Genomic DNA, 16,969 nt, shown 5'->3' on the forward strand with positions numbered 1-16,969 from the left:
TGAGTTTCAAATGCGTTTATTAATTAATATTTTAAGGTAGAAAGTAATCAGTCAGACTGATTGTCTCCGCACAAATAAGATATGTAAAAGCAGTTGTAATAGTGCAGTAGTCTCAAGAAAAGAGTATTTTGACAGCATAATTGGATAAGAACGGGTTAAGGAAGCAATTAAATTGGCTGAACTTCCTTCTTGAGCCAGGCTAGAGTAAACTCGTCTCCTTCGCGCGACAAGATCGGTGACAGCGTCTCCCAGACTTGCTGATGGTAGCTGTTGAGCAGCTTCACTTCCACCTCCGATAGCAGCTCCTTTTTGATCATTTTAGTTTGCTTCGGGCACATGGTGATTGTCTTGAAAGTCAGGGCGCCACGGTTGGCAAAATTGTGAGCCACATGGGCGGCGGGCACGATTTGAACAATATCCTCGACACGAATGCCAAATTCGCCATCCTGGTAGAAGCCAGGCTCATTGGAAATGAACATGTTTGCCTGGAGACCGGGATCGTCGGGCATCAGGCGAATTCCCACGCCCATGGGACCTTCGTGAACGTTCAGGAAGTGACCCACTCCGTGGCCAGTGCCATGGCCGTAGTCCAGACCCACGTCCCAAAGGGCCTTCCTCGCCAGGGTGTCCAGCACCTGACCCTTGACCTTGGCCGGGAAGACGGTGGAGCCAAAGCTCAGTTGGCCCTTCAACACACGAGTGTAGGCTTCCCGCTGGAAGTCGGTGGGTTCGCCAAAGTGCAGGGTCCTCGTCACATCCGTGGTGCCGTCCAAATACTGAGCCCCCGAATCGCACAGATAGATTTCCGTGTCGTTGATCTTCCTGTTGGTCTCCTCCTTCGGGTGATAGTGGATAACAGAGCCATTCGGCCCTGAAGCACTGATTGTGGTGAAGCTTAGGCCCATGTACTTGTCCTTCGAGGCACGGAAGGATTCCAGCTTATCGGAACCAGACATCTCGTCCACTTGCACACCTCTCTTCACCTGATCCTCCAGCCAGGCGAAGTACTGGCACAGAGCAACGCCATCGCGAATGTGGCTGTTGACAAAGCCCTCGATCTCCACGTCGTTTTTAATGGCCTTTAGCACGCAGACGGGCGTGACCTCCTGGAAGCGACGTGACTTGGGTATCAGGGCAGTTAGATAGTAGCTGCTGGTCGGCGCAATCCAGATCTTCGACTCCTTGGTCGACACAATCTTGCTGATTTCCAAGCCAATCGAGGCGTAGGGCAGAATGGTGATCCTCACATTGTTCTCCGTTTGATGCTGGGCAAAGTCCGAGGGTAGTTTGCTGGAGTCCACACAGAGCAGTAGCTCATCGCTGGTCACAATCAAGTAGGCGAAGAACACGGGGTTAAAGTCGATATCGGAGCCGCGAAGGTTCAAGAACCAAGCGATTTCGTCGAGCGCACTGACCACCAGTGCATCCACATTCTTGTCCTTGAGCTGCTTGCGCACCACCTCCCACTTCTTGGCGATGGTCACGCCGGAATGCTCCAGTTTCAGGGTGATAATCGGGTTGGAAGTCTGCGCCGGCTGATCCGCACCCCAGACCTCGTCGATGAGGTTCCTCTCAATGGGCACCAGTTGGCATTCGGCGGCGTTGAGCTCCGTTTCGATGGGTTTCCAGACGCGGAACGAGAGCAGCCGTGGATCCACGCCCACTGAGCTGCCCCGGGGCAGATTCTTGGCCAGCCAGGCGCCAATCGAGGGCGTGGTGGTCAGCCCGTCCTTCATGAGCACCCAATTGGAGTCCAACTGCTTCTCCGCCTGCTGATAGTACCGTCCGTCGGTCCAGAGCAGGGCGGAATCGGTGGTAACCACCGCCGTGCCCGCGGATCCATCGAATCCGCTGACAAAGGAGCGCCGCTCGTCATGCTGGCACTGGTACTCCGACTGGTGGGCGTCATCCGAGGGCACTATGTACGCCGCTATGCAGCCGGAATCGCCCGGCTGGGCCCGCAACATCAGCTCCCTCAGCCTGGCCAGAATCTGGGTGGTGCTCCGCTTCATCGTCACTGGAAAATAACTGTGAAATAACCACACAGAACTCAGTAACTCTAGTCAGCTTAAGTCGATAAGATAATCAAACGCAATCAACGTAATCGCGTTCTCGCTCTCCCATAAATACATAAATAATCGGGCACATATAAGTGTCACACTCACAGCGGCTGTCAAACTATTGTTTAAACTACAGGGTGCAATTTATTTTATGGCCGCCTACTTTTTTTAATCTTTCTGCAATGACACATTAAGTTCTGCAACTTATCACTGGGCAAAAATGCTGCCCCCAAAACATGTTTATATCTTATCGCCTTCTGGCTTTTAGTATTTTTTGGCTGCTTTTAACATACGGTAACACTAACAGCTGTGGGGCTTAAATTGAGGCGCGAATTTTTAAATCATTTCTAGCTAGTGTATATTGTTTATTTATTAATACAATATTTTTTTTTACAAAAAAATGCTTACTAAGTAAATGTTTTTATACGAAATAAGTCGGTAAAATGAGCTATGTAATTTATTTACTTTAGGGAACATCCTTATTACTACTTTTTTTAAGAACTTACAGCTTTTAATAGTAGTAGTTTTCTTTATTTAACATCTTTAAATTAAACCTAAATACAATTTCTTAAGAATTGAGAGCTTTTTAAAACGATTTTGTAGTACTACAAAGGGTTCACTTAAAATGCAGTTAACACCTGAAATAAGGAGCTAAAAAATTATTAAAAAAAAAAAACAGAAAACCAAACAAATCTACAATTAATTAAAAAATTAAAAAATAATAAGTAACTTACATTTTTTAATAATCCTCATTAGAACGAAATGAATCTGCCATCGGAGGCTTGTATTGGCCTGCCACCTGTTCACGTTCTGGCGGAATACATTCCGGATCACCGACAGGATCACACTGAGAACGTGGAGGGCATCGTGCTGCGTCAAGGTGGCTATGTGAATGCCAGTGCCGAGATCGGGGAGTTCGAACGCTGCCTGACCACGGATCTTCTCAACCATCTGGTCTTTGTGCAAAAGGTGTTCATGCGAGAGATCAACGAAGTGCTGCAGAAGGTGTACGGAGGCGAGAAGCCCGTGCCCCTGTGGACAGAGGAGAGTGGCGATAGTTCCGGAGCAGTGCAGGAGTCCTCGCTCAAGCGCATCCTCTTCTCCATTAACATTTCGATGAAACGCATCCAGCTGACGGCAACCACTCCCTGTTCGTCTGCAGTTCGTTTCGAAACGGGCATCCTAGAGCTGCAGCTCTCGAATCGCGTGAAGAACTTGGGCGATATGAGCAACCGGAAGCTCTTCTTTAAGGCGCACATCGATTTCAATCTATCCCTGGGCCAGATCATACGAAATGTGATCTTCGACGAAGCAGAACCAGAGTTCCAGCAGTATGCCTTCTTCCACACAACCATCAACTTGAGGAATGCTTTCCAGGACGAGCTGCTCAACGAGGACAAGGAGCTGATTCTGCTGACGCTCAAGCGACCGCTGGTCTATGTCCAGCCCATTGCCGTGGACAAGGCCATCCTCGTGTGGCTCAACTACAAGAATGCCTACGAGTACTGGGCGGAGAAGAGGGCGAATCTGTGCAATGAGCACACCCAGCACAGCCAGTTCGGCCAGTATTCGGCACAGCATCAGAGCCAGAATGCGCAGGTCTTTGATCGCGTTGCCTTCGGCCAGATTGCCGGCTCCAACCTGTCCACGCTCTTCCTGCAGCTCACGGTGGAGGACATGGGCATTTGCCTGCCCCTCAAGCAGGTCAACACCACGGTAAGTAACCATGTGGACTTGTGATTAGAATACGATCTAAGCATCAATCCATTTTACAGACATTTGGTTCCCGTTCATATCAGGACTTTGATGCCAAGGGTGCCGTTGTCATCACTCTGGAGAATACAATCATCTCGGCCTGCAACTCGGGTGCTTTGGTGTCCAAGGGCAAGTTTCAGGGCCTGTGCCTGCGTTTTGCCGACGACTTTGAGACCAATCTGGATGACTGGAAGCCCAACGGTGCGGAGCCCATCATGAACGTGTGCGTGGTGTCGGAGGGAACCTTCGAGGTCTGTTCCCGCACCACGGCCGCCAAGAAGGGGGAGAACGCCAAGTGGCTGCTGAATGTGAAGTGGCAAATGGAGGGTGTGGACATCCATTTGGATGTGAATATTGGCAAGCAGCTGAGTTCGCTGGGACACACGCTCACCATGCTCACCGGCTTCGAGGAGGATGACACCCAAATGGAATCGCCCGACAGCGATGAAGGCGATCAGAGCTGCAGGGATACGTTTGTGCGGAGGAGAGGCGACTTTGACAACTTGCCAGCGTTCGTGTTCGATCCCACCATCGATTCCAAGCAGCGTTCGTTCATGATGGAGAAGGAGATGGCCGAGCAGCTGAAGATCATCAACGATCTGCGCACCCTGGGGGCATCCCATAACACGGTGGCCCACGAGGAGAGGCGACTGCAAGAGCTGCAAGCCATCTGCTACAAGTACTTCCGCCGAGACATGATCCAGAAGTGGAAGAGGCCGTCGCTGAGGAGATCCCTGAAGAACTACGGTCGTTCGCATTCGTACATTGGAGCGGGATCTTCGGTGACGGGTGTAGGTGTTCCCCAAACCTTGGACAACGGCAGCTATGCCGGCAGGAGGCTGGACACCATTGCCTCCAACGATGAGATATCCAGTCTGCAGAGCACACCCGCATCCTGTCACTCGCGCAGTGCCTCCCTAAAACACACTGTCGGAGGAGCTGTCATCGGAGGAGGGATTAATGCTCTGGGAAGAGTGACCTTCACGGAGGCAATGCGCCAGACTTCGCTACCCAATGCGGACACCGACACGGAGACGGCGGACAATGAGCTCGATTGGAGGGGTGACATCACGCCCAGCGAGATGGATGTGGATGGCACCTCCGTGGAGATGCGACGCAAGCATGGTCATGGTCAAAAACAACCGGAACCGAACATCGACTTTGAGCTGGACATCAAGGTGCTGGTGAACTCTGGCAAATGCGTGCTGCACACCAAGGACACTGGCGAGGAGCGAGCTCAGGGCTATGCTGGTGGATCAGGAGCAGCTGCCGGCGGAGTTCCGGCCTCGAGTGTGAAGTCCCATAAGCGGGAACGGAGCATTGGCAACGATTGGGGCAGTCCCACTCCGTCCAGGCGGCAAAGGGACAAGAGCAAGCTGCGCTACAATGCCAACGCTCTGCTGGCCGATCTCACCATCTTCCACATACCAGGTCTAGATGTGAAGCTTCACTACCAATCGAAAACACTGGCGGAGCAATTGACTGGCGACCAGGTGCCACACGGTCGCCGTTTGGGCAGCAAGCGAGCCACGCTCTGCGCCTGGATGACCCTGCAAAGTATCCCGGAGGAAACGATCATATCACCGCATATTCTGGAATTCCTGGAGCAGACTCTGGAGCCCATTCCCGCCCGACAAACCAGCAGTGTTCCGCCCACACCCTCCCACAATGCAGCCGTTAATCTGGACATACTGCCTGCCAACTATGTGACTTATGCCTCTTTTCCCGTCGATGTTATCGTTTACTTCCACATGCAGCCCTCTACCTTCAGATTCAGTTGTCTGCCAGTCTCGAGGGTGGAATGCATGCTGCAGTTGCCCAGTCTGGACATTGTGTTCAGTTCGAAGCGGAGCAGCGACGAGGAGAACTCGGCACAGGCGGGAAATCATGCCCATCCCGAGCAGCAGCTGCCCACCGGTGGGCTGAGTGTCACTGGTTGCCTGGCCGACTTCAATGTGTTCATCTTCCATCCGTATGGCGGCAAGAAGACCTCCAAGGAGACGCAGTTCTCCCCGCTGAGCGACAGTGAGCGGAAGGATTCGCTGAGCATCAACGTTGAGTTTGTCAAGTTCCACATTACGCGCTGCAGAAAGGTCTACATCGAACCGTCGCCCAACTCCAAGAGATCCCTCGATCAGTCACGCGCCGTAATTCGATTCTCTACCATTGTGGACATTGGTAGTGCCAGTTTCAAGTACGACATGCGCCGATTGACGGAGATCCTGGCCTTCCCCAAGGCTTGGTACCGCCGGAGGATCGTGCGGAGGCTCTTCCTGGGCGATCTCAGCGTGCAACAGCAGCAACAGCAACAGCAGCAGCAGCACCAGCAGCAGCAGGGAAATGGATCAGAAACACCTACTGGCTGTCCACCTGCTACTCCAACGCCCACTGATGGTGATGCCAGCAGGGCCAAGGATAAAATGCGCCTGGATTTTGACCCGCAGCAGACGCAACAGCAGCAACAGCAGCAGCAGCAACTGGGTCACTTTGGAGCTGTGAGAAAACTGAAGAACCTGGGCAAGTCTTCCAGCGCTGAGTCGTCGGGAACACCGCCATCGGAGAAGAACCAAATCACTGCCTGGGAAACTCTCGTGATATTTGCAGTCAATTTCACCAAGCTGAATGTCCAGATGAACATTGGCAATGTGTGCGGCAATGTGGTGTGGCTCACGAAGGACTTCCAGTCGGACGGACGCCTCTCCATCGGCAGCACTGGCTACAAGAACATGTATGCCGGCATCTATCTGGGCGGATCAGCGCTGGACGCCAAGGGTGGCATAGTGGGTGGCAGTTTCGAGGTGAACAAGATCAACAAGCGATTCCACATTAAGGAGGAGGCTGGCATGGAACCCTACCACACCTTGGGTCTGAGTTTTATGGCGCTGGAATTGAGACTGGACTACATGGGCACTTCGGTGCTGATGACGCGGATCAGCAGCTTCTCGGCCGCCATGAAGGACGAGTGGCGCACTGCCTCGCAGGCGGCAGCAGCTCCCTCACATGGCAAGGATCAACCACGAGCGCTGATCTTTATCCATGGCGATCTCAGTTGGGACCAACTGCAGATCATGATTAGCAAGTCAACGACAGCAGATCTGCTCAAGATGTACTTCAAACTGGAGGAGTTCTTTACGCAGCAGTTCAAGTCATCGAAGAGGGTGTTCTCGAGCCTGGAACCACGCCTCCAAGATCGTACGGCCAGCATCAAGAGGCGTCAGCAACTAAAGAAGAAGCCGGCGAATGGAGAGCTCATGGCTCCTGTTCAAATTCACGGTTTGATTGGCGAGAACACGGACGCACGGCACCATCGTCACTGGCAGAAGCCATTGGCTCAGGCCGTGGGTCTGGTGGTGCCCTCACTGGTGACCCGTCTGCCACGCCATGGCAATGTGCTGGGCGGCACCGTCGAGCTCCGAGGGCAGAACATCTCGCTGGCCTGCTTCCATGGCATCAACTTCAAGTCCAAGTCGTGGGCGTTGTTTAGCCTGAGATCCCCGTCCATCAACTTTGCCACGGAGGCGCGACAGAGCGAGGACGAAGTGCTGGTCACCCAGACACTCACCTCCTCTTTGGGACAGACGACGGAGGTGCAGCAGCAGCAGAACCACTCGATGGCCATCGTGAGCCGCATCACCAGGAACATCATCTTTCCGCCGCAGTTCAAGACGCTCAATGAGTGGTTCCACTACGCGTTCGCCAACAGCGAGATTGATGGTGGGTTAACAACTGGTTCTATATGGAATCTGTTAAATTAACTCGATCTTTTACCATATTTTTCAGCTGTGGATCGCTTCCCCATGCTGGAGTGCGAGCGGGAGATCGCCTCCAATTCCATAGAGCGAACGCGGGCCTCCGGCAGCAGCAGTGCGGCCAAGGCGCAGGAGCACAACCACAACCGGGAGGTCATCTTTGCCCTGCCCAGCCTCCAGCTGCATTTCAAGACTGAGCACAAACAGGGACCAACCACACCAGAGCCAACTGGTAAATACTATAAACTATTTTAAAGCTTTTTAATTTATTTATGTTAACTTGCAGAAAACAAGCCAGAAGTTTTGTGCAGCTTCATCACGGAGTTCGATGACCACATCTTTGTGACCGTTGATGCGGACGCCTTCTTCTTCCTGCACGATCTCATCACCTCCTATGTGACGGAAAAGGAGAAGGTGGTAAGTTGTGGATGATTTTTGTTTGAATTTTAAGTCATATATTCATGTCACCCTCCAGATTGGAGCTCAGTCGGCGCGGGCCGCTTCACCGAATCTCTCGCAGAAGGCCAACCTGAAGCCATACTTGACCGACGAGATACTCAAGGAGAAGAAGGGCGCCTCCAATACGAACCTCACTGCCCAGGGCAAGCAGATGAGCGCCAGCAAGAGCAGTCTGGATCCGCTGCAGGGCAGCCACACGAGCCTAGCGAATGCTCCCAACGCCCACGTGTCGGGAGCGGCGACAACGAACATGGCGACGACGACGACGACGACGACTTCGACCGCCACCACCGCCACCACATCATCATCATCATCCACAACCTTGTCGCCCGGAGCGACAGCTGGTGGCGCATCAACAGCCAGCGCAGCCAGCGATGCCACCGATGGCATCAAACAGGAGAACTCTACGTCCAGCTTCGATCTCGAATCGTTTGTGCGCGACTGGCGGCACTTTGAGTGCCAAACGTGGCACTTGGAGCCCACAGTGCGACTGCTCTCGTGGGCGGGCAAGTCCATTGAGCCATATGGCGTCGACTATATCCTTAACAAGCTGGGCTTTAGCCATGCCCGCACCACCATACCCAAGTGGTTGCAGCGCGGATTTATGGATCCGCTGGACAAGGTGCAGGCCCTCATGATGCTGCAACTGCTGCTGATGGTGCGCGAGAACAAAGTGGAGCGGGATGGTGGAGCCACCGGAAGTGGCAAGCAGCAACAACAACAACAGCAACAGCAGAACCATCGACCACCAACGAATTAGCCATGGCAGAGAAGCATATATGACAATTGACAATTTACCCAAAGTCGTTCGGTTTAGTTTAAGTAGCGATGTATAGATTTTTCACCCGTGTAAAGTTTTTTATTATTATTTAACACCCTGGTTGACCACTAATGCTTTAAAGTTGAAACTCGCGGTATTATTTGGCCAATAAGGCAGCTTCATATACAATGTAAATGGTTTGCTCTCGTTCCCATACTTTTTAAGCGTATCTGTGTGTGTGTGAATTCTCATTTTTTATAGGTGTAAAGTCAAGTGCTTCGTGTAATTTGCTCAATTTTGGCGCTTTGTAACTATCATTAACTGGTTTTGTTATTCTAGAATTTACTATGCAACAATGAGCAAAGCAATTGTGTTTAAACTATAAGTAGCTCTAATTGAATATACATGATTATATACAACAAAAAAACTGTGTAAGTCTATCGATTAGTAAAGTAAATAAACTTTCCAAAATTACCAAAGTAACAAATTTTCTTATTTATTTCTCGAATGTATTATAATTTAGGCAAAAGTTAATCAAAGTTTTAGTTATTCAATGTCCTTGATCCTTTGTGATTGGGGATAAAGCTGCGACTATTCTTGGGTTCCTCATTTCTCTTTTACTGAATAAGAAAACGTTCCGGTTAATTTCGGCCTGACTTTGGGCGCTCCTCCGCGCTCTGCTGGCCCTGTCTTGAGGCCCTTTGACTTTCCTAGGCCTCCTACTTGCCATTTTCAATTTTTTGTTTGTTTTGTTTGTTTTGTTTTTTCGTTTTGCCCGAGTAAACTTTGCATCCGCAGCGAGTATCCGTTTAGGTTCTCGTTTTGTCCCGCTGGCTGAGCAGTGCAAATGTTTTCCTCGACTTTCTTGGCGCCTTTCACCGCTTTCTTTCACTTTTTTGGGGGGTGGAGACGGGACTGAGGCAGTGTCTTTGTAAACATTTCATTTTCCATCAAGGTTGCGTTTTTAATTATCTTGCCTTTCTCTGGCTGCTCTCGATGGGTTCCATCCTCTACTCTTTTTTTTTAGCATATTAGGTTCGGGTTTTTTTCTACTCAGTTTCTACATCATTTCGTTGTGTGTCTGAGGAACCAGTTGCCCCCAAGTTGATGAGCTTTTCACGCACTGTAGGCGCGCGCGGAATAAAAAAAAAGAACTGAAACCCTGATGGGGTGGGCGGAAAAGTGGGTGGGGAGGGGGTGGTGTGGGGATTCCCCCTTTTGGCAAGGGTCGTGTCAGTTTAACTTGGGCTTTGAATGCGAGTGGTTTACTTTGGAGATTAGTTTATCTAAAGTTAATGAGGGTTAAAACTAATAGGCGAATGGCTTAATTTTTAATTATGAGACTTGCTCTTCCTTTGTGGTTTCTTTTCTTGGCGTCCCCTCGGTTTTTGGTTCTTGGTTTTTGGTCTTTGTGCGCTTGGGTTCATCTTGTTTTGATTTTCTTTCCATTTTTTTTTTGTGGGCTTCCGTCGCCCTTGACGTTTTGGTGGCACTTTATTTGAACCGCCAGCAGCTAAATGGCTTTCTCAAAAGCGATTTTAAGACGACAGTAACTTTAAGAGCCCCAGTGCATCAAGTAGATTTCAGTACAACCCAGTGGACTTATCTTATCTGGTCATTCGATAGCCATTTCGTTATTAGTTTTCCACCGAAAAACGCTTGGGAAAAGTTACTCATGGAATTTCCTTCTAGTATTTCATTTGGCATCTGCTCCATAAATTCTCGAACCATGTTGTCAAGGTGTCTTGGACACTTTTTTCAATTAATTGGCAAAATTTCAAATTTCTCTTCTGTTTTTGTTTCTTGTTTATTTCTTATTTGGCAATTTATTGAGTGTGCACAGGTTCGATTTACACTCATCGCATATTTTTTACCTTCATCTGATTTCGTTGGCATTCCTGTGAAATATGAGAGGAGCCCTTAAAAAAAAAACACTCGCAGTTGGCTATATAGTATATTCAAGTACTTACACATACGATATGCCTATGTTTTCGATGGCAAAAAAAATCAGACAATGGGTAGCGAAGGATATATTGGTAGATTGCAATTTAGAAATCAAAACACATACTTACATTTAGACATTTTAAAAGTAAGGCTTATACAAATATTTATTACAAAAAGGGAACAAGGTGGTTTTAAAGCTGTGCCACTTATTATCAAACGAATGAGAAGGAATTAAAATAACTAGAGAGACATTACAGGGCATCACAATGATTTAATTTATTTTATTCCCGAGGGCCAAACACCCCTGTGTTATTTATAAGACCAGTCGAAGGCAATCAAGCACAGGCTGTGCTCCACAATTGATGCCGCACAACCCTTGAACCCCGGGCTCTAAATTATTTTTTAATTTCCTCTGCTCTGGGGCCTAAGAAAACTTTTGGCTGGCCGAGAACAACAAACAACAAACAACATCATAATAATCAAGTCAATAAAAAAGTCATAAAAAAATAGAAGACAAGAAACAAAACCAAAAATCTCCAAAGGGCCAAGGAGAGGGCATGTCCTGTGGCCAAGTCCATTTATCTGTGTGTGTGTGTGTGTGTTTGGGTATTTGGGTGTATGGGTGTGCGACTTGTGGCATGACCAGGACATGCCATAGACAAATATCAGACAAGACAAGCGGCAGAGACAAGGACTTGTGAGAACGATAAAGCAGACAATAAAAACCACCAAGCCTAATAAAAATTACATTTTATTTTATTTCACCCCCATTCCTTTCACCCCTCGTCCTGCTGAGAAGCGCACAATTTTAAATAGTCAAAGGCACGCACGTCAACAGGAACAGGATGAGAGGCTCGTCCTGGGAGTCTCTAAATTACGGCCAAGATATTTGGCTGCCAGATAGCGTGGGCATCCGCATCCGCATACACATCCGCGCCCCTCAGTTAGAAATGTAAGTAATGTAAGTAATGACTCCCCCGTGAGCCGGCCAGTGTACAATTTGTGGACATTTAACTGTTTCTAATAATTATGTAAATGTTGGTCACTTGATGCGCCACTTTTGTGGCCAGTGTCCCCAGATTCCTCCCCATCCTCCATTGTTGTCCTCGCGGCAATTCCTCTTAGCACAATTATGCGCACTCCATGTCCATGGGAAAATAAATAAAATAAAATGGGAAATGGAAAAAGAGAAGCCTGTGGGCGGAACGGGGACAGTGTCAAATTTAATGATGTTCTGGGGTCGACCAATTGGGAATGAGGGCCCGGAATGGGTCGCAACTAGATTAAATTGCAATAATTTCAAACAAAAATAACTCTATTCGGTAGACAAAATCGCTGTTTTGGTCTATATTTTATAATAATCAATCAAGGTATATAGTTTCCATTCTATTTATGCGATTTTTTTTGGCTATTTGATCTGTGTTACTATTTGAGTATCTTTAAACCATCGTCAATAAATTGCATTTACTTTAAATGCTTTTGAAAACTTTTAAAATACCCTCATAATCACTTTTATTTTCTAGGTGTTTCAAAAGTTTTTGCTACACCAGAATACTTTCAGCTCAAAACGCAGTTTAATCTCAGTATGCAGCTTCTCAGCACAACAAAGTTTCTGAGTAAAAGCTTTGATAACCCACATAAACCTGTTCAATAGACCGATTGAGATTCACTTTAGATTAAAACTTGCAGCAATATGTTTGGCGGCAGTCAAGTATATATTTTATTCTTGGCATTATTTAACATATTATCGCGTAAGTTAAAAGTTTAGTGACTTGAACATAAGTGTTTATTCAATTCGTTAAAGTTTTTGAAACAAAAGCGGGCTTTATCAAATCTCGAACAGTATTTTCCGAATCCAAAAGATCAACAAATGTAGCACATTGTTACAAACAAAGCAAAGCTATTTCCATCATCTCTTTACAACTGAATTAAGTTAAAGTGCATTATTTTTATAGCAATTCGCGGGCAAGATGAGTGTGGAATGGTGCGGGAAAGCGACCTCTACAATGGCAAAAAGGTGACCGAAGCGGACGAGTACACCTGGATTGGTCGCGTTGGGCACGGTGAATCGAGAAATTCCAAGGCGGAGTTTAAATGCCTTTCGGTACTGGTCAGCCAGCGTTATGCGATTCTTCCCGCCCATTGTGCAATGGATGGGGATGCGGGCGTACCCACGTTTATGGAGCTCGGGGTCTGGCGAGTCTACAATCCCGTTCATCTGGGTGTTTGTCGTCCGAATCGAGGTGGGTTCTGCGTGCCGCCTACGCATCAAGTGGACATCGAGGAGCTGGTGGTCCATCCGCGACACCGGAGACATCCGAGTCCGGGCTTCCTTCAGTACGACATCGCCCTAGCCAAGCTTGTGCGGAGCGTGGAACTCACGGACTACTTGCAGCCCATCTGCCTGCCACCTGCTGATGGCGATGAGTGCAACCAAGTCGGACAGCGACTAGAAATGGCGGGATTCAAGATTCCGGCATCGACTGGATGGCGGGTGAGGGAGGACGACGACTGGCGGCAAAAGGTGGCGGTGCACACGGCCAGTTTTCAGTACTGCACCTCAAAAAAAATGATCCCTGTCCAGCTGTCCGAGAATAATCTGTGTGCTGTGCGGGACAAGCACGACAACTTTTATCCCGGATCACCGCTTATGGGCATCGAGGTGGTGGACGGAAAACCTAAAAACTTTTACCTCATCGGAATTTCAAGCGGTATCATTTCACTGCCCGACGCGGATCGCGATACATTCGCAGTTTTACGCATAGCGCCATTCAGGAAGTGGATTTTGAAAAACATGCACTCAAATCTAACCACTGAGTGAACTCTTGATTGAGTCGAGATTATTGAAAAGCTTCTAATATACTCAAGCACACATCGATTACCATTATATCAACTTGAGCTTTTGAGTAACTATTGTTAATGCCATTGGAAAAACCAAATCGCATAATTTTATTTTGCATAATTAATTCTAAAATAAATTGATGTCTCATGTGTCTTTGCAATTAACTTATGTTTACCCATCTAAAGGGAGTATTCAAGTACTGTTTTTATTTCACCATTAATATTACATTTTATAAAAAGAAAATAAAACCAGTGATATTGAGATATAATATTAAATTAAGACCTTTATCCATTTTTAAATATTTTGTAAGCTAAGAAACGCCAGAGAGAGGACCAAAACGGTAGATATAATTTCGCTGTCTGGTCGGAGGCTTTTACTTCCGTTAATGGCCTCCTACTTGGCCGGCAACAATGGCTTTTACTCTGGTGTTGGCCCTTCCCATTTCTATTCCACTGCAGCCGACCATTAAATTATTATGCAAATACAGTGGAGAGAAGGGAGGGCGTGGCAGGTCGGGGACCAAGGGTCAGGAGTGTGCACATATTAGGGCTACAAGCCGTTAATATGCAAATGGCACCGCGACTCATTCATAAAAAGGGATTTTTCCATAGCGTAGCAGTCCTTGAATACCGTCGCAGTCGCCCTTGTCTGCGTCCTGGCAACAGGATGTGCCGTCCATTCAGGGTGATCACGATGGGAGCAGGAGCAGGCGCAGGAGTTTCCAGCAGGATGAGGAGTGCGGAATCGCAGGACAATGGCGAAGGTTCGCATGTGCATAGTTTGTAAGACTAATGAGCGGTGGCAAACGGAGTGGGGAATTAAAAGTGAGCATTAACCATGGAAAGGAAAAGTTGGAAAAGAATCTAAGCAAGAGATGGATTCTAAAGAGTTTTGGGGTAGGGTTAACTTTTAAGAAAGATCATACAAAACTCTCATGAAGAATGACATGCCTTCCTTCCATTTTAAGAGGCGTATACCCTTCATAAACGGATCCATTTACTTCATTTACCTTAAAAGTAAATCCTTATTAAGAATTTTTGTAATTGTTGAAGTTAAGAACTTGTAATTACATATTCAAGATCTCTTAAATGATTAAAACAATTATAATAAAATTTTGTCTTAATAATTTGCCAAATATTAGCTGACCTCTAAAACAAAATATTACAAACTTAATATACTATAATTTTTACTGAATTTTTTTTGTACGCAAAATGGCACAAAAGAAGGCCAAGAAATGAAAGGAGAATCCCTGGAGAAGTGGAACTGGGTGAGGAAGTGCACACACAAGAATTTCGCCACTTGACTGTGGCAGAGTAATTTCATAATTATGCAAGCACAAATGCCATTGTGTGACCTCCGCGCCCAGTCCACTTCTAGACCACCCACCACCCACCATACACCGCCATACACCCACCGCCATACACCCATCCAGCCGCAGTGTGTGGCAGCCTCAAGTGCAGGGGCAAAGTGTATAATTATTTGTTGCCTTGTAATTTTTCACTTAATTTCCATGGTCCGGGGCGTTACATCCGCTTTCTGCCGGCGAAAAAAGTGTGCAATTATTTATTATGCTCCCCAACTGACGAAAGAAAAGAAAGTTATGCATTTATTTATGAATATCATTGCATAAATGCGCTCAATGGAAAATATTTTTACTTTTATACAGGATTATTTATTATTTTCCAACGTGGGAGCCAATAAACTAATTTATTACTTTTTATATACATTTTATATAACTGCTTTCGACTTCTTAAGCAGTACATTTTTCCTAAGTCTGGTCCAATTTTTTGATCATTTTCCCGTCCCGACTCCTTTTACCAAAAACACTTTACGCTAATCATCATATAAATGGTTTGTAAAATATTAGATAAGAGCTGGCAAAAAATAAACGGTTAAATGTTTCGGAATTAAATGCGTGATTTACCCCGTTGCCAGTTCCCATTTTCATCCGCTTTTCCTGCTCCGCCCTTCGCCCACTTTTCCACTTCATCCCAAGTGGCTGCACTCTGCTTTTTCCTCAGCGGGCGAACGCCAACGCGATTTTCCATTAAATCCTTGAACAGCTAACGCGCTTAACTCTGCTAACCAACAAAACCACCCTTCCCTTGTTTTTTTTGGGAGGCAGCCCCAGCAGAGCTTATGCAAAAATTTTGTTTTATAAAATTTTCAAGTCAAGCGCCTAATCCCAACACTTATTCTTATACACTTCAATGTCTGGCACTAGAAGAGGGGGTGATTTAGTGGGTGGGGTTGCTACGCAGCGGGTGGTTTAGAGGGGGGTTGCACTTAGAAAAATATTGTTGAAATTTATTTCAATAACAATTTATCTGTTTATAATATTTTGGTGACTAATGTGTGTTTGGTAAAATTAATTATAGGGTGAATATTTCAAAAATCCATAGAATTTTTCAAAACTCTGTTAAATTCACATTAAATATAAGACATACAAATCAATACAAATTGCAAATAAATGAGAAAATCATATAAATATCTCACAGTAATATATAAAAGATCTAAAAATCGAGCATGAATTTAACGTATTAAAATGTGTATATTATTTTGGAGCTTAGCTTAAGAAGGATAATTTTAATATATTTTTATTTCCTTTTTTATATTAAGCATAAAAAGTTGCTAACAAAATTGCATGATTCAGAAACCTTTCGGTTATTTTTTCAGTGTGGTTACGTTTTGTCTTCTTGGGGCAGGGCATTGAAAAAGTTTTTCTTTTCCCAACCAGACAATATTTTATGACAAGTGCTAGGAATGGGGGTTGAGGCTGCCAAGTGGGTTGCGAGGGGGGGGCGGTGGTGCGTCTTTAGGTTCTAAGATGGTTTGCTGGATTGCGGTTTGAAAGGGGGCGGGTGCGGAGGTGGGTGTGGGTGTGGCAACACATTGGCACATTTCGGGATTATGTCACTGAAAAATTCATTCATTTCCTGCTTATTTTTCACGACAAAAAGGGCGAGACTGAGCCGCCTCCGCCTCCACCACCGCATCCACCCGAAAACCCCAACACTTTGTAATATATAATTAAGATTACAAGCTTTCTGGTCTCGGGAGTTTGAGGCTGTGCTCTGCGGCTTTTACGACTCGACTTGACTGATAACCGAAGGCGAACTGTGCGCGGCCCCACGAATTTATTCATGGCCGGGGTCCAAGGATTGGGATATCCTTCGGATCCTTAGGATCCTCCGGCTTACCGCGTTGTTTATGTCCGGGCGCGACCTCTCGCAGATTAATTTATGCGATGCGTAATTATTAAATCAAAAGTATTAATGCCCGGGCCGACTATCTTATCACGAATTGAGTGACCCAAGTAAAGGCGCTAATCAACATTTAAGAGTTTCATAGCATAATTACGGAGCTGATTAAATAGAAAAGTGTTGGGGGAAAAACGTTA

At 46.8% G+C, this 16,969-nt stretch overlaps 3 protein-coding genes across 10 annotated transcripts in view; 2 read left to right on the plus strand and 1 right to left on the minus strand.

Moving 5' to 3' along the window:
• Positions 1-2,277, minus strand: LOC108150458 (xaa-Pro aminopeptidase ApepP). Its single transcript, XM_017278632.2, has 2 exons — positions 2,166-2,277; positions 1-2,028 (listed from the first exon to the last, which is right to left on the minus strand). Exon 2 carries the CDS (start codon positions 2,010-2,012, stop codon positions 168-170), a length of 1,845 nt encoding a protein of 614 aa, XP_017134121.1. The 5' UTR covers positions 2,013-2,028; positions 2,166-2,277; the 3' UTR covers positions 1-167.
• Positions 1-9,262, plus strand: part of LOC108150457 (transmembrane protein KIAA1109 homolog) — a 29,761-nt gene extending 20,499 nt beyond the window's left edge. For all 8 annotated transcript variants that reach the window (XM_017278622.2, XM_017278625.2, XM_017278623.2 and 5 more), the window contains 5 exons: positions 2,817-3,776; positions 3,836-7,529; positions 7,596-7,796; positions 7,851-7,981; positions 8,040-9,262. In XM_017278622.2, coding sequence (XP_017134111.1) covers positions 2,817-3,776; positions 3,836-7,529; positions 7,596-7,796; positions 7,851-7,981; positions 8,040-8,783 — 5,730 coding nt within the window. In that variant the 3' untranslated portion in view covers positions 8,784-9,262. The remainder of the gene's footprint in view (positions 1-2,816; positions 3,777-3,835; positions 7,530-7,595; positions 7,797-7,850; positions 7,982-8,039) is intronic.
• Positions 9,263-12,344: 3,082 nt separating this feature from the next.
• LOC108150426 (phenoloxidase-activating factor 1-like) lies at positions 12,345-13,729 on the plus strand. Its single transcript, XM_017278584.2, has 2 exons — positions 12,345-12,478; positions 12,683-13,729. Exons 1-2 carry the CDS (start codon positions 12,421-12,423, stop codon positions 13,546-13,548), a joined length of 924 nt encoding a protein of 307 aa, XP_017134073.1. The 5' UTR covers positions 12,345-12,420; the 3' UTR covers positions 13,549-13,729.
• The last annotated feature ends 3,240 nt before the right edge of the window (positions 13,730-16,969 follow it).

The sequence above is a fragment of the Drosophila elegans genome, unplaced genomic scaffold, assembly GCF_018152505.1.
Source record: "Drosophila elegans isolate 14027-0461.03 unplaced genomic scaffold, ASM1815250v1 contig_814, whole genome shotgun sequence".
Classification (NCBI taxonomy): Eukaryota; Metazoa; Arthropoda; class Insecta; order Diptera; family Drosophilidae; genus Drosophila; species Drosophila elegans.

Coding starts and splice junctions, on each gene's coding strand:
- LOC108150458 (XM_017278632.2), bottom strand. CDS start 2,012: ATGAAGCGGAGCACCACCCAGATTCTGGCCAGGCTGAGGGAGCTGATG.
- LOC108150426 (XM_017278584.2), top strand. CDS start 12,421: ATGTTTGGCGGCAGTCAAGTATATATTTTATTCTTGGCATTATTTAAC. Junction 12,479..12,682: donor ATTATTTAACATATTATCGC/GTAAGTTAAAAG, acceptor TTATTTTTATAG/CAATTCGCGGGCAAGATGAG.